The sequence below is a fragment of the Ptychodera flava genome, chromosome 16 (genome assembly GCF_041260155.1).
Source record: "Ptychodera flava strain L36383 chromosome 16, AS_Pfla_20210202, whole genome shotgun sequence".
Taxonomy (NCBI): domain Eukaryota; kingdom Metazoa; phylum Hemichordata; class Enteropneusta; family Ptychoderidae; genus Ptychodera; species Ptychodera flava.
The window spans coordinates 28205268-28227920 of NC_091943.1; the positions used below are offsets into that span (position 1 = coordinate 28205268).

The 22653-nt window shown below is 38.8% G+C and overlaps 1 protein-coding gene across 1 annotated transcript; it reads left to right on the top strand.

Moving 5' to 3' along the window:
• Positions 1-3815: 3815 nt before the first annotated feature.
• LOC139114485 (probable polyketide synthase 1) lies at positions 3816-20394 on the top strand. The gene is made up of 5 exons (XM_070676254.1): positions 3816-3937; positions 10375-10460; positions 11178-11277; positions 12018-18877; positions 19176-20394. The coding sequence occupies exons 2-5, from the start codon at positions 10407-10409 to the stop codon at positions 19527-19529; spliced, it is 7368 nt and encodes a 2455-aa protein (XP_070532355.1). The 5' UTR covers positions 3816-3937; positions 10375-10406; the 3' UTR covers positions 19530-20394.
• The last annotated feature ends 2259 nt before the right edge of the window (positions 20395-22653 follow it).

The window sequence follows — 22653 nt, forward strand, 5'->3', positions numbered from 1 at the left end:
ACATTAGCCAAAGAGGCTTGAAAGGAGGGATGAAGGGGGGGGGGGGAGTGTCGTCGGAACTGCGCTCAAAGGTCGTTTGGGACCCGTAAGATCAAAGTAAACACTGTATCCAAGGAACGGTGGCGAATGAGGAAAGTTGAAACAGGTTTGTCATAATGTACATCGTAAAATTTAAATGTTGCAGCAATGTTTAAGTGATGCAGCCAGATATCATGCATGAAATACATTTTCTATTAACAACTTGAAGAAAGCGCACAGACTCAGTTCTGACGACCTTTCCACGAGAGCCACATAGCCAGCAGGTATGGAAAAGAGGATAGTTGACAACTCCAGTATTTTGAATTCATCTCGGGCCTTCGTTCACTATGTGGTTGGCCCCATCATGTCATGATTCTATTTTGCTCTTGCCCCCCCCCCTCAGCAATCCGCAAGAATAAGTCTTGCTATGCATTTTAGTAGCACGTCTTTTGTCAGATAATCTCAACGCTAAAGGTAGAGATGTCATGCTATGATAACACTGTACTGAAATAAATTTAACATCATATCTGTGACAAGCCATATTTCTGTAACATCGCGGAAGGACAAATCAGCATTTATCATGTCCCGACCTGACCGATGTACAAGAACTTCCTTTAATTTCATGCCACCAAGTATAGACGCTGATGCTGAAGTCCAAAATTTAACGCGAACATTTTGCCTCCTTTTTCAGATTGTATATCGACATTGGTGAAAATATCTTTGAAAAATTATGTAAAGGTCTTGTTCACCGCCAAGTATGAAGAATACTAAGACTTGCACCTCTGTTGTGTCGTGTAATTCTTACTCAACATGATCAACGCTATTTTGTCAAAAACTTCCACCAACCACGTATGCGGGTACCCTTTACAATCCAATGGTATGAATAATTTAAATCAATTTTTCAAAGCAATAGCAGGAATTCAAAGAAATTGACAGTGTGGTATTTCCTGCCAACGATCGGATTCCTGTTGTCTATTTATTGTCTGAATGGGAAAAGGTTAAAAACAGAACTATGAAACGTAGATGGAGTGCCTGTTACGGATGCTCTGACACGGAAGATGGGTCATGTAATCTTTTTTTCACGTTATCATTGTGAAACTCCTCGCGGCAAAACCAAAGTGTTGGTTCCAATGTTGAAAATCAGTTTTTGTGCAATCGATAAAGCACTTCCATGGGCATTTGTTGATACTTTGCATGCAATGATATTTCACAATGACACATTTTTTTAAATCTTTGACCAAACAATGGACCGTAGAAAACAACTTTTTAATCGAAAACGCTCCTCTTGTGTCGTAAAGCAGGTTTTGCCGTCCTCACCTAACGCTCTTTGAAGTGAACAATTGTCTTAACAGTTGTTATTTTGGTTTGTACTTCATGAGATCGCGCCTAAATCTATCCCGGACGTATTCCTACATAAAACTGTAGATAAGTCATGCAGCACACTATACTTATGAAGGCTGTTTCATTAATTCTAACTGAACAAAATGGAAGATTTGTAGACTGTCGACAGTCGCTTGTGCCGTTGATTGTAGCCTTTGTTTTGCTTATGTAACAGTGAGAAGTCGGCGGTTAGCGCGTTTCGCCAGGCACATGCTCGCGCCTTCGAATTCGGCACTGGCCCCAAGACTTTCCTTCTCGGCTGTGGCTAAAATAGTAAAGTTCGTACCCAGCGCACGCCAATTAAGGTAGAATGTGCCTCGTGGACAGATATTCGGACTCTCAAATCTTTTAAAGTTTTTTTTTGGTATACCGCTGACTGGATTCATTTTAAAGCTCTTTGGATGAGAAAAAAATTCAAGGTCTTAGTTTTTCGAAAATCGAAAATTGTATTTCCCCCCAGAGATGGGGGCCATTTTGAACTTCAAATATCAGTAAATGTTAGGTAATTTGTTCCTCCGGTTCCAAAATATGCACGGTGGCCCCGTATATTTATTCTTGATTTGGTGGGAGAACGGTTTAAAATCTCATTGAGGAATCCTTGGGCAAAAGTTTAAGTCTTTTTCTTTCGCCTTGCATACTATTTAAAATGCAACACTGGCTACTCCAGTACTTTAGAAGATGGTACAAGTGACAGTCGACAGTAGAAGATCTTGAAACTATAGCTTCGGAGCAAAACACGATGGCACAGTAAAAAACCTGACGGTAGTTGTGAAATTGAGAATATTTGATTATTTGATGGAAGTTCAGAAGTTGAAGGTTATGTGTTTCTTTTCAACATTCGGAAGAAACCAACTAAACCACCATTTACGCTTACTACGATTCTTCATCTGCAGTATTCGTGTTGTAAATGTTAGCACAAGTGAGATTATGACTTCATGGTGAGTTATGTGCAATTTCAACGTAGGTGGCGCAATATCTCACCCATGAAGTGACATGACCGAAAACCTTATTTATTTATATGTTGTTGGCATGGATTTTTTTTCGCTTAATGTGGACATACAATAATTTATTCTTTGAAATACGTCAACTTTTTAAAAGTAACTGAACCCTCGGACTGAGAAATAAGACAGAGAAATTCATGGAGAGTTACAGAATAACGGCGAGAGCGAAAACCTGGCTAAGACCTCAGGCAGCAAACCGAGAGAGCTCAGGTGATGAGCAATGTACCGTGCCCGTACCGTGTCACCGAAAAGGACCTGACTAACCACTGTCTGATCAAATATATCAGATTCATAACAATCAAGGCACCTAAAAGATGACCTGTGACACATAAGAATTTTTAAAATACTCAATCTTTGTCAGAGAACCAAGAAAGCATCGCTGTGTTTTGTGTGTCTTATCCAGACAAGTTTAAGTTTTCTTTACGTATGCCAGGAATTTAAATAATCAAGCGACAGATGTGCCAGGAAGAGAAATATTTGAATTAATTTAGTGCGCTGAAATTGCAGTGAATAGAAATGTTGCAGATTTGGACGATTACTTTTACCACAAACTCTGTATCTGAAGGGATTTTGTTGAACTTTGCACTTTGGTTATTGTTCTCGATGGTCACTGAACGACCACAGCAAAACATTCAATGATTGCCATTGATTAAAACCCAATCAGTTTGAATTTAGGATGTATTTGCCGATTTTGTTTGTTTTATTTATTAATTTCAAGTTCTCGCTCGTTCTTGACTCAAATGATACTGTACATGCCAAAATGCCGAGTGTTCAACTTGTGAATGCAGCCTGTGTATCATGCCAAATGTTAATGTTAACAACTGAATTTCGGTCCCGACATAGATTCATTTATCCATAACGTTGTAATGTTGTACACAACGCGTCGTTTTACTCTGCGTATTTCAACATACTTTCGGGAGAAATACAAGAAGATGAATTCGTTTAAGGAACAAAACTATGAAGATATTATCAACCGTTACAGCTATTGTCCAAACATGATTACAGCATCACACAATGGTACGGTTATGGTTCGTTTCTTGCTCCACACGAAGAAGGGGACATTTGACAGGGCCTTGTTAAAGGCCTTGTAGTGTTGAACTCCCCCCCCCCCCTGCAAAATGGCATTGATTTACATTGTCGCTCATCTCGTTACGTTACGAGCGCACAAAACATAGACACTTAAACATTTGCTGGTAATGCTAACACTCTGTGAGGAAATTCAAAAGAATGTTCCGTGTGACAGAAAATGCATCGCTTCCAGGAGCGGGTACCCTTGTTAACTTAAGCCTTGTGCCAATTTACATTTAAAAAAATAATTCACGCATCGAATCCGTGGAAATGGCGTGGATGCTTACATGACTCCTGCGTGGTCGTGTTTGCGGAAGGGAGCGCTAATCCAAGACAGGCAGTTTTATACACATACCGGACCTCTTAAATACGACGGTCCTGTTGAAAACACGCCGCACTATCGCCCTTGCCTTCATCAAGTAAAGGTTTACCTTTCCGGTCTTCAGGACATTCGGACCTGTACCATCCAGGTAAGATACTCTATAAATAAACGCGTTCAATTTTCCACTTATTTCTTTCTCTCAGTCTTTCAGTTTGAAAGGAAGCCGGATCAAACGTGCACGTAGTTTTTTGCAAAGTAGAAGCATTGTAATTTTGTTTCGATATGGAAATTAATTTCTCTTACTGAAAAAACGTTTTTGAAAATCTCGTTTTCGTACAAACCTTGTACGACAAATAGTTAAAAAAGTTATGAAAATTATCAGTTAAGTTAAATTTAAATTGATAACATGCGAATAACAAGATTTTGACAGATAATCTCTGGTTGAAATTATTCAATACTACTGTCATGTCTCAGTCATACTTTGAGAGATCACGGTTGGGGTAAAGGATGTAAATGGTTTGAACACGTCGAAAGATCCAACTGGTGCTCTCACAGATCCCCAGAGTTTTATTGAGTTGGTCGTGCGATTGATACCTATGTAGATAATGTTCTGTTTTAAAACCATCCCTTTTCTGATAACTATGAGACCACAGCAGTGCATATACGTGCAGTTGTGGCCATATAATTAAATGCAAACTGTGTGGCCTTAACTCAGCCGGCGTCGTTAAAATAAGAAATGCTCGTTTTCAGTCTTGCGATAATTCGATACCATTTGTGGTAATGAGCATGGTGTTTCGATTTCGACTGAACAACCGCAAAAACGATCACAGTTTGAGTCGCTTCGATATTGACTTCAGCGCACTGAAGAAAAAAGAAAATTTGTTGACCTCAGATTTCTTGTGCGCAACGCTTGTTCAACCAAGTGTCTTTTTTCTTAGCACTCCACACAAATTATATAATCAAAATAAAAATGGTAATTCTTCATCTGTTCAATTATATTGCCGGTCAAGTAAAACCAAGCTAAGGATGGCAGTAGGCTTTTAAGTGGTTCACTTTTTGATGAAACACTATGATCGTAGGTGATTATGTCGATCTGTTATGTCGTATGTTAACTTTAATAATTGGCCTGAGTTGCAGACGCCGTCACTTTATGTCTTTGCAAGAAAATTGAAACTTGCGGATCTATGGAACAAAAGAGCGGTGATTTACAAGCGTTTCAGCCTTTTTTCCGTTTTCTGTAGACATTTACAATTGCGAGCTCATGATTATGCTGGGTGTGTATACTTGACAGACCAAGTGACACGTTAGAAAAACCTGACAGATGTGTTCACATATTTCTTACGTATGTCTCCGATTCTCGCGAACAAGCCATCACAGTGATTATACGGTATGCTTTCACCCATCTTGGTGTACTTTGTTTCTTGAGCCAAAGGCACCCGGATGTGTGTCATTGAAATTACAATAAGTTATTGACAGACATCCGACTTTCGTCAGCCATAACCTTTTATTGAATACGCATGGGACATGTACATTGGGTAAAGTCAATGTTTTATGACATTTCTGACCTTGTTTTAAGTCAGTTCATACTGATTATAATCATTCTTCCGTTTTGCAGAAAAGATGGTACCCTGCTTTGTGCAATATGATTTATAACATATCAGACAATAAACACATTTTTCAGATGCGTAATATTTCCGTCGATCTTAACAATAGTCCCCTAATTGATCTAGATAATATGAACTTTTATGATCGCTCAGGGTGGATGGCATCCAGGTCTCAGGTCAGCTGAAAATCTAGACACTTACCTTCGTCATACTGCTGCATCAGACGACCCCCTCCCTTTGACTATTGGTCGGGCCGTCTTTCTTATAGAAGAAATTTGCTAATTTGTAACTGATGTAGACTTCTTGATACACTGTTATCTTTGAAAAATCTGGCAAGTCAATCGTCTTCGCCATTTACGAAATACATACTTTACATTTTGCGGGTAGCTGTGAACGACAAAAGCCCAGCATCATAATGTGAATATGGCAAAACACTCCATCGTTTGCAATAGTTAAATGGAGTTTGAGGTAATCTTCGTCTCCGTTTGCTGCCACGACTGTTGACAGTTAGATAATCATTGTTTAAATACAAAAAAGTGGTTTTACGCATTGCTGATCGCCTTTTTGGTACCAAATTTCACTAAATTTTCACCCGTATTCAATAGGATTTGCCACAAACACATTTACAGTTTCATTTTATTGACGGAAAAAGGCATTGCCACAGTCCCACAAATGATTATATCATGTACCAAAGCGGTGAAACGGTACAAATGCAAAATCTCGTCTGTAACCTAGAGAGGCAAAGACAGAGACAGAGCAACAAGAGATTGCCCCCGTCAGTGTAACTTTGATATTGAAGTAGATTGCCACAATTATGAAATGCATTTGTCTAGAGATTCCGAGTATGTCCAGGTTATAGGCATTATGGGCCCACTAAAATGGCCCTCACTGTAAATATAGTGGACGCTAGACGCGACTTTACGCGTTCAAAATGTACATGTTGGTGTTTCAAAATTGAACGGCTATTGTTCATATTGTTAACACTGGTGTTCATATTATTAACAATAATGTTCTAAACCTGAACACGATGTGTTAACAACCATCTCCTTCAAGTGTTCAAAACTCAGCATCACAAAAAATTTGCAATACTGTGAAACAATTAACAATCTTTTGTGTTTTTTACTTTACAATTTACCACAGCCTCGCTGTCCGGCAAAGGTACACGGATTTCGATGTAACGAATTTCACACTAAGTGAAAAATATTTCCGGCCTACAATTGCTGAAAACACGTTTTTTCTAAAAAGGGAAGTATACAAAATAATTTTACATGTTTATTACGTGTTGAAATTTTGAAATTTGAAAAAGAAAATCAAAACTCACCATGAACGTTTTAATTTTAACATCGGCGTGCAAGAGGCGTTCTATTTCTAAACACTTGGTGTTCAAGTTTGGTGCCTTTTCCTATCGCATGATGCATCAAAACGGATGTTGCGACATTTTTCTTGTAAGCGCACCCTGAAGTCGTGATCGTGCGGAAGCAAGACCAGTAAGGGTAAGTTTTCTCTCCAAAATAGTAAAAGGTATTAGATTTTGAAGCATCTGTATTATTATCCTTTGAAATTGATTGTATTGTACCTTGAAATAGCTTAACTACGTGAAGAAGCCTTTTTTCTTTCAGTGGCTGGTATACCAACAACTAGCTGTGAATACGCAGTGGTATTTTTGGCCATGGCCTATCGATCGATCTCACTCGCGTCAAGGGTCATCGCAATACAATTGTAGCGATAACCCTGAGCGCGATCGATATGCCTTGCATAGTACCGCTGCGTAATCACAGCTAATCTTTTAGTAGACGTCGACAATCGCATGTAAAACATCAATTAAACGTCGTAGAGTATACAATGTATTGTTTCAGCATATGAGAGTTTGGCTTAAATGACAAGAAGCTGCAAATATTTTGTAACAGTATTGAAAAGAGGCACTGTATATGAAATTCTCCCCTTTTCCTTAACCTAATCAGCCCCTTCTCTTTCATTTACAGTCTCATCTCGCCATATTACCTATTGTTGCATTATTTTCATGATGTAAATAGTTGAATTGAACTGAAAGTCGAAGAGTTGTTACAGAAGCTGGTGGTACAGATAATGAAGAAAATGAGTGTACAGGTAGCTGTCTGGAAACAAGCTTGAGAACCTCAGTTCATCTCTAATGTAGATTTAAACTTCCAAGGGTCAGTAACTGAATTTTGATAAGTTTCTGTATTTTTGTTCTAACTTAATCTAAGCTTTGGTAGCATGCTATGATTAACTAAATGTATAAGCTTTCACAGACGCGTAGTCTCCCTTATAAGATGCAAGGATTGAATGAAATTACAGCTGAAAGCGACAGAAAATTCAGAGTAAAAATATCCACTCTGAATCACTGAATTTCTGAAATTTTCACTCCGAATGTTCTGTCACTTTATGCTTCAATTTTTCATTCCCCCTTGCATCTGATAAAGGAGACTTCACGTATTTGAAAGCTTAAGCCCCTGTAACATTTAGTTGATCATAGCCTGCTACCAAACCTAAGATATTTTTGTGTTGTATTGTAGCTCAACACGTCTCTTGTTCTTAGCAACTGGTTTTTAGCTTTGCTGTCAGCTAAATACGTAAATACGTAGCATTGTCCTCAAATTTGCACATGCCAAGGTTTTTCTTCAAAACAGCTTGCCTGTCATCCTTTAATATTTGGATAACAGGTCCCTAGGGACTACCCTAATCAGATATGTTCAAATTATGATGAAATATGCAAATTTATATTTTTGAGGCTAATTTTTCCATTTTTTGACAAAATCTTCTTCTCTTTTACTGACATCTTCAATATTTGGTAAACATGTCCCTAAGAATGACCTTAGTCAAATTTGTGCTAGTTGTGATGAAATATGCAAGTTTTTATATTTCATGGCAATTTTGGTCGTTTTGGTCAAAAAATCTTTAAAACATCTTCTTCAAAACTGCTAATTGAACAGCTTTGATATTTACGACATAGATCTCGATTGATAGCCTTTTTCAGATTGTTAAAATTATGCAGAAACTTGCAACTTTGTATTTGTAAGACATTAAAGGCCCGATAGCTGTATCTTTTTCGTATTATTTTTGTGATTTTACTTCCAAACTAAAACAAGTGCATGGGAATGTACTCATTGAGGGGTGTTTATACAGGTAGAATAAACTGTCCACTGGGACTACATGTGCAATTTTGAGCAAGATAAATAATAAATGTTTGCCCAAACAGAAAATGGCGCCCTCATGCAAATAAAGCAAAAACACAGTACGCAATGCATATATGCATTGGAATCTTCACAGAAACAACAGGGTATTCCAAAATATAATGCATAGTGCTGAATGTTCACCACTGGGACACCATATGCTATGTTTTCTTTGTAATATTATCAATTTTTAAAAATGGCGGGAAATCAAAATAACGGTTAAAATTTAAATTTGCTTGTCCAATTTTTCAGTGGTAAAAGACTATATCCTTTAAATTAGTAGAATTTAAAGAAAACTAGAGAAAAAAGAAAGCCTTTTTCAGGTCGACAAATTTCAAGAGTTACAGCTACAGGGGCTTTAAAGACATTTCAGACATTTTTGATACATTAGGGATTACCAGAATATGATATGATGAAATATACTTTTTGTTTATTTTGAGGGTGATTTTTACCATTTTTGGTCAAAAAAATTGTATAAAAATTAATAGCAGGGTACACCAGAATTTGAAAGGTCTTTACGAATATGCTTTTAATTTCTGAGAAAGTAGATTTTTGAAATGTCACCGGGTTTATATAAAGATATTACAAACAAACAAAACTTTTTGTTTATGAAGGACTTTGTTGGACAAGGAAATAGGTTTTACCCTGCCACTTTCCCACTTTCCCCACTTTCTGCATGTTGTGCCATACTGTGACACTTTGACAACTTGACATGTTGTGTTTACTTTAGTGTGGATAACTACATACCATGTGCACTAGAGAAGCCTTGACTAACTTGTTTTCTTCAAAATTTACAATTGTCTATACAAGAGGAAATGTCTTTAAGAAATCATCTTACAAAACTGGAGTATCTATTTCATACATGTACGTGTTTTCAACACAATAGGTAAGCCAAATTTTTAGCTTTTTCAGATGATTTTTTGTACGGTTAAAACAAGTATGAGCATAAAACGTAATCCCCAATATTTAAGTAAAACCTGTTTTGTCATTACTTTGTTCATATTTTTTAAAACGATCTACAGTGTTTCTTTGGGATTTTTATTGCTTATGTTTTTGATAGGAGGGTGTTAACACCGTTGGTATTTTACTCTAACAAATTTTACATACAAAGTGGCAATATTTATTTGCCCATTTCACAGTAAATTATTGTATTTTACTCTATAAATGTTTTGTATATTTTTAGAATAAAATAATTTTACTGAATATCAGTGGTCTGTATTGTTATTTCAAGGCTTGAACACCCCCCTGAACGCCTAAAATTAAAGGTGTCCAACAAGCGCACATCATGTGTTCTAGCCTTTAACACCCTTATCGTCTATGCGTTCAAAAATTGTTACAGCCCTTTCAACGCGTAAATGCGTTCAATTTTTTGAACACATTTCATGTGCACCGTGTGTTCAGATATGGTACACCATGATGCTCAATATAATGTCTCATGAACACGTAGCGTTCAAAATCTGCACACGTGTGTTCAAGAATTGAACGTTGGTTGAACACGTAGTGTTAAATTTCTGAACGTCTAGACGCGTTCAGAAAGTGTTACAAAAAGGCGTTCAATTGGTGTTCTATCGTTGAACACTTAACTTTACAGTGCTGTTAAGCTTCCATGCTCATACTTAGAAATAGCTGAAGATTGTTGAATCATAATCTTTTCCATCGGTAATCTTCGCTATACTCTCTATCCCTAATCCTGGCCTTAATGTGACTCTTTAGATTGAAGTGATCAGTGTATGTACTGCTAACTCTGACTGTGTCTACTTTTCATCTCAATTTCCCATTTTTTGATGCAGATCCACCTACACAGTCCAAAAACATATTAACGATGCCGTCAAGCAAGCCAAAAGCCGTCACTGCCCAAACCAAGAGATTGAAACAGGTAATAAAAACGGTTATTTGTGAAATCTTATCGGTGCTTCCTATATCCTGGCTCCTGGAATGGAGTTAGACAGTCTGGGAGTTTTCGTCTCATTTTGGAAGTCCTCTACACAAGAAAACATGCAAGATGTGATAATTTTCCTAACTCTAAGAGTAAATATACAAGCGATTATTGTTTCATTAATGATGTTACCAACATCGTGCGGAATCTTTATTTGTTTCAGGTCTTTGTCCCGTGAATCAACAACTATTTACCCTAAAAAACAGTGACAAAAACATCAACAATAACACCAGCAAAATCAACAACTACAAAACCTCGACGCGTTATGTGTCACATGCATCAGGAATTTGTAGTGAACCTTAAGTCCAAATATCAATAGCCAGGCTATATTACTGAACAAACCACTGAAATTGATAGAGGCAGCTTGTGTCATAGTGTATGACATGCCATGACATAGTAAATTCGTCTATAAACGATTCTAGTCATTCCACAAAAGTTTCAAACATCATACAACTGCTGAAAACCTTAAAATCATATTGCTTGTAAGTCTTATGAAACCTCGTATTGATCTATCAAAGGTTACAGGGTAATGCATGTCAACGTTGTTGGAATGTTTCCTGTAAACATGAAAATTCATGAATTTTATGTCGTTACCCTGTTGCGATGTTGTGTACACCATGATAGTATTGCTTTGATTTTACGTTGATTCTCTACCAGGACGATGGCATCATCAGTTATAGTGACTGTAATGGAGAGTCCGGGTCTACTGTTGGTGACCGGGTAGCCTACGGCTTTCCTATAGCCATTACTGGCATAGGTGAGTCGGAACTTTTTACCACCTTATACGAACTCGAGCTCTAATTAACGTATGTACGTTCTTTCACATTATGGTCACTAAACATATGAAACACACAGTCTGCCCTAGGTCAGAAATTAATACACCCTTGAGAGGTAATATTCACGACGGAATGATTTGAAGAACCACAAAAATATGCGTGGTTGTATAGATGTGTCGAATATGTCACTGAATACTAACAAGTAAGCTGAAACCATTAAGATTTTTTACTTTAACCAAAACCATATCAATCTCAATAATGTGTTATTATAATGCGCTCAAGTTTGGTCTTATTTGTAAAAATAATTATGAAAGTATAATTTTCGTAACTTGAAAATTGAAACTTGATTCCAGTTACATAAACCGGCTAAATTTCTCATCTAATACAGTGCCGAAAATAACGTTGCTATTCGATGAGGGTGACCCTTTTTGTTGGCTTGTTTCAATTAATTACTATTGAGTTTATTCATGGTTAAGACGCAGAAAACATAAAGATGCATATTCTCAAATTGATAATTACGAGAGAAAAGACCTGGTTCGATGGAATTAAAACTCCTTGTAAAATAGACTCTGCAATCATAACGATGGATTACACAAATACATATATACAGAACAGAAGGTACCAAATACCAAAATTTTAACAAAAATGTGAAAAGACAATAGCATGAGTGTCGTCTGCTTATGTTCGTAAATCTATCTGGGCCCCTTATACGTTTTTCTAGGTTGCCGTATGCCCGGAGGTGTTGATTCTCCGCTGAAATTCTGGGATGTGATAAGGGAGGGGAGAGATGTGGTTACTGAGATACCAAAGGAAAGGTGGGACATTAATGAATTCCATGACACAGACCAAGCGAAGACTGGTAAAATGGTAACCAGAAGAGCTGGATTTGTGGACGGGGTCGACCAATTTGACCATGGCTACTTTAAAATATCTCCAAGAGAAGCAGCGTCTATGGATCCCCAGCAAAGACTCTTACTGGAGGTGGTTGAAGAAGCTTTTGAAGATGCGGGTGTTGATCCTGATAAACTGAAGACCGACTGTGGTGTATTTGTTGGAATTGGTATGATGGATTACGGTATGGCAAACATGGACGCATATCATATGAATCCCTATACTATAACTGGCAATGCTCATAGCGTGGCCGCCAATCGTATATCTTATGCCTTCAATCTGCAAGGCCCTAGCTATGCCGTTGATACAGCCTGTGCTGCATCAATGACTGCTTTGCATCTTGCATGTGCACATCTGTGGAATAACGAATGCAAGGTTGCTGTGGTTAGTGGTTGCAATAGTCTTCTTATTCCCGAGATTACTATTGGGTTCAGTGCACTTGGTGTGTTGTCCCCAGATGGTCGTTGCTGTCCATTTTCTGATGAAGCAAAGGGTTATGTCCGAAGTGAAGGCTGGGGTGCTCTTATCTTGAAGCCTCTCTCACAGGCGGTCACTGATGGTGATCATATCTACTCAGTCATAAGAGGGAGTGCAATTGCAGCAAACGGTTTCTGTGGAAGTCTTACAATGCCTCTGCAAGAAGCTCAAGAGTATGTCATGCACGAGGCGTATGACAGATTTAATCTGTCTATGTCTTCGGTTGACTATGTCGAAGCCCATGGTACTGGTACACCTGTTGGTGATCCAATTGAGGCTGCAGCAATTGGCAATGCTTTTGGACCACACAGGGAAGACCCTCTCAAGATAGGGTCTGCCAAGAGTAATTTTGCCCACAACGAATGTGCAGCTGGTATTACTTCTACAATCAAGGCATCGCTGATGCTTTCAAATCGAGAGCTTTGTCCCTCAATCAACTACAAAAAACCCAACCCTGCGATTGATCTGACAAGGCTGAAGTTGGAAGTACAGACCAAAAGGGAGGCTTTTCTGCCAGACAAAAAATACAGATTTGGTATCAACAGTTTTGGGTTTGCAGGTGCTGTTGCCCATCTTGTTCTCGAAGAAGCTCCTACCTCTGATGCTGAATTAACTTATGAATGTGGATGGAAATTCGGCGGCGAAGGTGAAGGCGAGGAAACTATAATTCCATTATCCGCAAAGTCCACAGATGCAGTTGCTGATCTTGCCAGAAAATGGCTGTCATTTGAATGCGACAATGATGCACTTGGTGTTGTTGGGTGGTTGGCGACGCGAAGAAAGCATTATGACAGCAGAATGGCCATAACAGCAAAGTCAGGCAAAGAGTTTAGAAAAAACCTACAGGCATACTTGGAAGGACAATCTCTTGATTCTGTGATCACTGGTTCAGCGTCAAGCAAGAAACAAAAGATATGTTTTGTTTTTCCGGGCCAGGGCCAACAGTGGACAGAGATGGGAAGACAACTGTATGCCACTGAAGAGGTTTTTCGCACAGTTGTTGATCAATGTGATGAGATGTTCAAGAAACTCAGTGGTTGGTCTCTCCTTCATGATGCTGGATTTTTCAATGGTTTCAAGGGATCATCAAAACCAGGCAGACTACCTGTAAATTCTGAAAACATGGTTGATGAGATGGAAATATCACAACCCATTATTCTCTTTCTGCAAATTGGTCTATTCCACCTATTGAAACACTGCGGAATTCACCCTGATGCCATAGTTGGCCACAGTCTTGGCGAAGTTGCAGCAGCTTATGCCAGTGGTGGAATGACCATGGAAGAGGCTGTTACAGCCATATATCATAGAAGCACACAACAGGCGACACTTAAGGGAGCTGGGAGCATGGCTGCTTTGCGTCAGCCTGTTGAAGAAGCAGAGAAAGTATGTGCAGACTATGAACATCTCTACATTGCTGCCGTAAATGCACCAGGGTCTGTTACAATTGCAGGAAGCAAGGCAGCAATTGAGGAGATCACTAAAAACAACCCACAACAGGCCAAACAACTTAGGGTACAGTGTGCCTTCCATACACCGTTCATGGATCCAGTTGAAAAGAGTTTCCTAGAGGTTATGGATGGTGTAGTTAAAACAAAGAAAAGGTACAATTCAGTACCGTTTTACTCCACTACTGATGGTAAACCATATCATGGCAGTTTTGATGGAACCTACTGGTGGAAAAATATCCGTAATGCTGTTTTGTTCACAGATGCTGTCACAAATATAGTTGATGACATCGAGCCTGACATCTTCATAGAGTGCGGTGCTTCAGCTACGTTACTGTCCTCAGTTAACAAAATTTACCAAGGGATGGGTATGAAGAAGAAAATACTGACTGTTGGACTCGGACAACGTGGAAGTGATGACCGTCACTCAATGCTAAGAGCACTTGGGTCTTTGTACACTGCCGGTGTTCAACTGAACTGGAATAACATTACTAAGAATACTGCAAGGTGGGTACCTATCCCGACATACCCATGGCAACATCACACTCACTGGACTGAACCTGAAAACAGGATGAAACGACGACTTGGACTTGAAGACAAGACATTCAAAGGTCAAAATGGGAGCTTGTCAATTGATATGTTCCCATACTTGATGGATCATGTTGTTGAAAACAAAGTCGTATTTCCTGGTGCAGCCTACATCGAATTCAGTGCAGAGATGTTCTTTGGGGAAAAGGAGAATCCGGCACTACAAGATATACGCTTTGTACGCGCATTGATCTGGCCAGAAGACACAACAACAGGCAAACCTTCTAAGGAAACAGTTCCTGTGAAGGCTGTCAAAGAGGGCGCATCAATCCAAATCACATCTGGGGATCATGTAAACTATATGGCTGAGATGGGTAGCCAAATCTCCTCGGCAGAAATTTACCAATGTCTTCCAATTCAGAAGATCAGACAAAGGTGTAACCAAGTTATGTCAGATACAGAAATATACAAGGGGTTATCATCCATTGGTCTACAGTATGGGCCAAGCTTTCAGGTGATTCAGCAGATGGTGCTGGGTGATGGTGAAGCAATTGCTTTCATGGGAACTGCTGTTGATCCTAAACAGCGAGTGCAGACAACAATATTGGATGGATGCTTCCATCTAATCATTGCAGCTCTTGGTAAATTTACAGCAGCATATTTACCCATCAAGCTAGGGATGCTACAGATGACTGTTCCCACACTGCCATTAGGGGAGCAGCTGATAGCCTATGCTAAAATCACAGATTGTGACAGCACGTTCATTAGTGGTGATGCCTATCTTTGTACCAGTGATGGCAGAGTACTGATGAAGATTTTTGGATTGGCGGCTCAGAGTTTAAAGGACACAAGTTCAAATGTTGACCTAGAATCTTGCCTTTACACCACTGAGTGGCAACCAGTCAAAGCTTGTCTGCCAAAGACGACTGAGGTATGCGATATCTTTGAAGAGCAGAATCTACGCAGTTTGTTTCCATTGGATATGGACATCATATCAAGAACAGAATCCGTTATGTCCACGATCAAGGTCATTTGCAAATCTTACATAAAGCACGCACTTGACATCGTTGACGAGAATGATATTGGCGAAAGAAATGGGAGATACATTAAACGGCTGAAGGAAATTGCCAACGATAGTACTGTTCAAACATTGAGCATCAAGCAAATCCCTGATGCCATGGAAAAGGTATCTGCCTTAGTGCCAGAATTATCACAAGAATTGAAAATGGTCAAGACCCTTGGTGATGCTCTTCCAGACACACTGAAAGATCCTGAGATAGGTGTCTCACTCCTTTTTGCTCCTGACAGTCTTGCTCTGTACTTTGCGGATGCACCTACAATTCGCCTGTTTTATGAAGCAGGGGCAGAAGCAGTTTCAAGGGCAGTTAAGAAGGCAATGGAGAAGAAGCATGTTGTGAGAATTCTCGAAGTTGGTGGAAGAATGGGTGGTCTGTCAAAGTACATACTTCAAAAATTGAAAGAGGAAGTTGCGAATAAACAAGTTGAATATGTCTTCACAGATTTGAGCGCATCATTCTTTTCCCATGCACAGCAATGCCTTGAAGAGTTTCCTTTGGTGAAATACAAACAGTTGGATATCGAAAAAGATGTTGAGCCACAGGGTTTTATACCTGGTAGTGTTGACATTGTGGTTTGTCTGGATACCCTGCACTCTGCGGTTGATGTCAACAATGGTATGTACCACATGCGAAACCTACTTTGTGATGATGGTTGGCTTTTTATGTATGAAGCCACGAATTCCTACTACATGACTGAGCTGGTCTTTGGCTCCTTGCAACTTTGTTGGGTATATGAAGACTTTAGGCAAGAATCTTGTTGGCTATCCCGTAAAAGCTGGGAGGACCTCTTCAAGAACAGTGGATATGAAGATGTTGTCAGTGTAACCACACCAGCTGAACTTCTGCACAGCATCATAGTAGGTCGCAAAAATGATGGCAAAAAGGAATCTGACAATCAGGCAAACAGAAAAGAAGAGTGGTTGCTGTTTGGGTGTGTTGAAGAAACTGTGCATAAATCCATGCAGAAATGTTATGGGAAGAGTTACTCAAGAGTGAAGTCACCCACGATGGCTGATATAGAGTCCCTTACAAACAGAAAAGGAGTAAATGCTGTTTACTGGTGTGGAGAGTGGGATGCTAATTTGCATTTTCTGCTTGAGTTGTTGAAATGTACAGACAGCAACCAAGAAGCTATAAGGAGTGTATATATAATTACTAATGGTGCATTCAAGAAGAAGGGAAACCTTTGGTCTCACGCAGCCTATGGTCTTGCAGGATCAACTTGCAATCATATTGGCTCAGGTTGTGTTTTCTACATCGACCTGGACTCACAAGCCAGCTTGCAACATAATGCAAAAATGCTGATGCAAGTCCTGAGCAACCCCACTCAACCCGAGAGAGCAATAGTGATCGAAGGAAATGAACTTCTCTGCCCAAGAGTTATGAATTCTCCTCCACCGGGCACACCTGCACTGCAATCAAAGCACTGGCGCCTTGAACAGAGAGTCAGTCAAGATGGAAGGACGTCATTGGATGATTTGGGATTTTGTTCCCTACCAGATATGCATTTGAAACCTGGTGATGTAAAGATAAAGGTCAAAGCTGCTGCTCTCAACTTCAAGGATGTAATGATGGCTCATGGTATGCTTGAAGGCTTAGAAGATGAGGCATCTCGTTCAAAGTTTGGCCTCGAGTGTTCGGGGGTTATAGAAGATGTAGGAGAAGGTGTTGCACATCTCAAAGTTGGCGATGAAGTTATTGCATTTGCTAATGCCAGCTTCGCTTCTCATGTTTTATGCGATGCCCGTTTTGTGGTTCCTAAACCAAAGCATCAAAGCATGATTCAATGTGCTGGAATCAGTGTTGCATTTACTACCGCTTATCACAGTTTGGTGGAGAGAGGCAATCTCAGACAGGGTGAGACAGTTCTGATCCATTCTGCCTGTGGAGGAGTTGGATTGGCTGCCATCCAAGTCGCAAAGATGCAGAACGCTAATATAATTTGCACAGCTGGAACTGAAGAGAAGAGAAAATATCTCCGAACAAAGTTAGGTATTAAGTATGTTGCAGATTCAAGGTCAGAAGAATTCTATCATGATGTGATGAATTGGACCAATGGCAAAGGTGTTGATGTTATTCTCAATTCATTATATGGCAGATTGATGGCAAGAGGTCTTGCTGTATTAGCCCCTGGTGGCAGATTTTGTGAAATTGGGAAGAGAGACATCTTGGAAAACTCACAGATGGATCTAAAAACCTTCTTGGAAAACAAGACGTTCATGTCTTGTCAAATTGATATCAGACTGAAGCAAGACCGTAATGGAATGCAAAAATCACTGGAGAAAGTTGTCAAATTGTTTGAGGAACGAAAACTTCAACCCCTCCCAACAAGTGTTTATCAGATTGCAGACTACAAAGATGCATTCAGAATGATGTCGAAAGGCCAGCATATTGGAAAAGTAGTGTTTGAACTCAAAGAATCCTTCTTTCCAGAAAGATTTGATCAACATGGTGATATCTTCCATGAGAAGGCAACTTACCTAGTAACTGGCGCATTTGGTGGTGTTGGCCAGGCTCTTGTCCGTTGGATGCAAAAGATGGGAGCAAAATATCTGGTACTGATATCTAGAAGTGGAGCCAAGTCAGCTGCTGCCCAACGCACCCTAGAGTTTCTGAAACGTAAAGCAGTTCAAGTATACACCTTTGCTGCTGATGTGTCCGACTACAAAAGCATCCAAGCTATACTTGATCAACTGAAATCCAACAATACTATCCCACCACTGAAAGGCATCTTCCACCTGGCTGGGGTAATTGATGAAACTCTTCTATCTGACCTCAAACCTGATCAACTTGATGTCGTCATGAATTCAAAGGCTATAAGTGCACATCATTTGCATCATCTGACACAGGACGATGACCTAGACATGTTTCTCCTGATGTCTTCTGTTTCAACTCTCAGAGGCCAGTCAGCACAGCCAGCATACTGTGCAGCTAATTCAGCACTGGATGCCCTTGCAGAATACAGGCACACAGTTGGACTTCCAGCACTGTCACTCCAGATGGGAGCTGTGAGAGGGGCTGGTTACTTAGAAGGCAAAGCTGAAACAACCATGGTACTTGAAAGCCAAGGATTCTCTACTCTTCATATCAATGAAATTATGGAAATGCTTGGAAAATTACTACATGGCAGTAACAGACCAGTAGTATGTTTTGCAAACCAGGTAATATGTCTTTAAGTTTTTATTAAAAATCTCTTTGCTCAGCCTTGTTCACAAATATTTAGTGTCATTCTGAGGTGTAATCTGCTGCAATGTAATTAAAAAATCACAGCAAAATTGACATTACTATGAAAACTGACTGGCATCGAGGCATGTTCTATGATACTTCATGTTATTTAAGTTCTCTGTGTTCATTCTGTGACAAATACCTTTAAGCTAAGGCACAAAGTTGGCAAAACATAAGTTTTAGTGCTTGTATAGCCTGCTCTCACAACCCTGTATTGTGTGGTTTCCTTTGAAGGACTGGGCTGCTGCAGATAACTTCACACATCAAACATGCCTCAAATTCAAACACCTTGTTGATGAAGCAAGTGCCAACAAAGCAGACTGCCAACTTTCCCTTGAAGACCTGGAGAAAGTCGTAAAACAAAAGCTTGGACAGATGCTCTGCCAATCACCTGAGGATATTGACATCAGCCGGCCGATGATAGATTATGGGGTTGACTCACTCATGGCTGTAGAGATGGTTACTTGGGCGTCAAAGGAACTTAATGTTGTAATCTCCCAACTTGATATTCTTGGTGGCATTAGTACATCAGTGTTGTTGGAGAAGGCTGTGGAAAACAATGTCGTCCTGCCACTTATGGAACACTAGAAGACATGTTCTAGCCTTTTCACTCTCTTTTCCTCAGTTCGCTTTGCTTTAGAAAACAGTGATACTGTTCCTAAACTGAATGTGATGTTGAAAGGAGTAATCCACTCATCCTACTGTAAATGCTTTAAAATTTTTGTAAACTTCGCACCCAAACAAAAGCACAATGTACTGGGGAAGGGCTGACGTACAATCACAATTTTGCTATAAATATTATGGTGTACAGTCTATGTATTATATAAATGATATGATAACACCTGACTTCTCAAGACTTCCTATATTTCTCCTCTACAGAGTTCCTGCTTGAATTCCTAATGAAGTTTAGATGATTAACTTAATATATTAAAATCATAAACTCAAGATTTCCGAAATGATATTTAGTGTGAACTTATGTGATATCTGGTTTTTGTCTGCTGCTGTTTTATGTCAAGAAATTCTACCTTCTTTGCATATCAAATTATGTGATTGATATTTTAATATTGATTGCTTTTGAGTCTGTATATTGGTGTAGTGGTTTATGTAAAAGGTTTAGTCCATCATCCAAATTTGTCCGGGCAAAGGGTAACATGGGTTTTTGTGCAACTCCTGCGGAGAATAATTATGATAGATACTTATATCCTCAATGCGATAGTGTGTATATGTTGTAACCTTTCACAATATTATCTATTGAATGAAAAATTATTACTTATTACATATCATTGCTGAACATTCTATTTATTGTTCTTTTTATTATTGTTTTAAGATATAGTCACAATTTATGTCAACTTTCTATCATTTGATTTCTTATTTTCCTTGTTGACTTCTTGTTCCTTATTTTTATATTCTCCATTATTGGTCATTAAACATCTACAACTGTCTTATTTTCATAGGTCTTGTCCTGTAACCTTCTGCTTGTGTTGGCTAAATTTAAAACTCTTGGAATGAATGAAATTTGCACCATTTTATTTTTGTGAAAATCGAAAATTGATTTTTTCCCCATAGAATGAACACACAGATGGCGGCCATATTGAATTTAATCTATTGGTAAATTTAAGGTGATTTGTTTCACTTGTACCAAAATCTGCATGGAGAACCCTGATATTCTTGATTTTGAAAGAAAGTGATTGAAAGTTTCTGTGCCAAGAGCTTGGAGAGAATACTTCTGTCACTTTCTTTAAGCTGCAGAGATTTGTACTCTAAGTGTGTACATATGTATGATATACTTGATAGCTGAGAAATTAACATGAAAGTTTCAGATTCAAATTATTTCACAAAGTGAGGACAATGACTTTCAATGACATGTTCTTATATGTTATCAACGATTGAATCAAGTGACCCTTATAAGGGCCTGCAGCTGTAACTTTTATGTTTTTTTCTATTTCAGGCGCTTTAAATAAAATTCTTTGTTTGGCGTCCATGTGCTGGTAGGTTTTCAGAGAAAAAAAGAAAACAAACACAATGTTAACACTATTACAAGTCAAAATATTATTTTTCTAAAAGAACCCAACTATTAATTGAGCTTATGTTAGTACACTTATGTTTTTTGTCCATGTTCGTTTTTTTCCCTGGCTCCCTGGTGGGTTTCTTAAAAATCCAAGGATGGTAAACAAAGAATTTTCTTTAAATGGCCTAATGTAAACAAGAGTTTCTAGGTCTACTGTGCTCTCCCTGGCCTTTCAAAATTGTTAGTAAATTTACGAATTCGGTTCAAAAAATATTAGCAAGCACAAATTATGTAATGCTGAGGCCGCGAATTCTCAACAAGCACTTCTGGTACTCAATAAATGATTTTAAGAGGATAGAAATGATGAATGATTTAATTATAGACAAAGGAAAATGAAAAATTCCTTTTTGGCTTTTTTTGACAATGAACACTCATATTTTGATACGCATTTTCAAAAGATCCATTGAATAACACAGTACATCATGGTTCATGAATGCTTGTAACATTGAAATTTCTTCCTTGTCTCAATTAAGTGTGTCATTTTGGTCAACCGGCCAATGAATGTTATTCAATTAATCGATCTTTATTACACACATTAACATTTTCAAGTATATTGTGACACAAATCGTAACTCCCTCTTTGTAGTCAGTGGCTGATGATTATATATATTAATATATGAAGTGGTCATTAATATTATCAGTGTTTGCACAAGTTTTAGATGCTAGAAAATTTCTCCCCTGTTTCATATTTGGAAAGCTCTGCTACTTTGAAAGTATGCATGTCATCCATGGGTACTAGGTGGTGCCTCTATAGCTGCAGTCATTATGCCATGTTCAGCTCTAAAATTCTTTTAAAACAACCACTGATCAGAACATTTGGCAGTCTGTGGTTTCGCACAAATTTGATCTCATTATAACTGCAAATTTAAGTACGCAAATTGAGACTGGTGATCCTGCTAATGTTTTCTTAGAGACAGTTACATTTTTATCGTAAAACGCTGCAGATGATCGTCATTTATTTTTTTTGTCTGGATAAACGTTTTCGTCGTGGGACTATGCACAGCATTGTCTCTGGAGCATCAGAGAAAACTATCAGTATTCATAACATTTGCTGAGACAGTTTCTTGTAAAAGATTTTGAAGGAAAACTATTAAAATTGGCAAGTTGACTGAAAAATTCAATCTGCAGATCGTCAAATGACAAATCTATGACAACTAAGATTTCCGGCTAAGATTTCCGGCTCGCTTCTACCTAGATGCACACACAACTTTGCGGTTCAACCATGCGCGGTTCGGACTGTAGTTCGACTGTCTATCATCAGGCTGATTGTTCTTGATCTCTTCTCGGCGGTTTCATTGTTTCCAATTTGTTCATATCAGTTGCCGTTTTTATGCCCGACTTGCTTTCTCAGCTGAGCCGTCCATTTGGAAACTTGACACCATGTGAGTGTTAAAAGTAGCTTTTGAAAGACGAGATATGACAGTATTTCCCTGGAATTCATAATCTCGACCGAAAATAAGGCTTCAAAAATAACAAAATTGTTCGTAAATGGCCGATTGGGCGTTTATTTTTTTTCGTAAATTTTCATTTTTGTTTGTAATTTACGAACGTTACGAGCAACAGCAAGAGCACAGGGTCTACCCCAAAGCATGTTGAGATAACAGGTATTCAGCTTGTCAATTCAACCTGCACATGTGTAAACTGC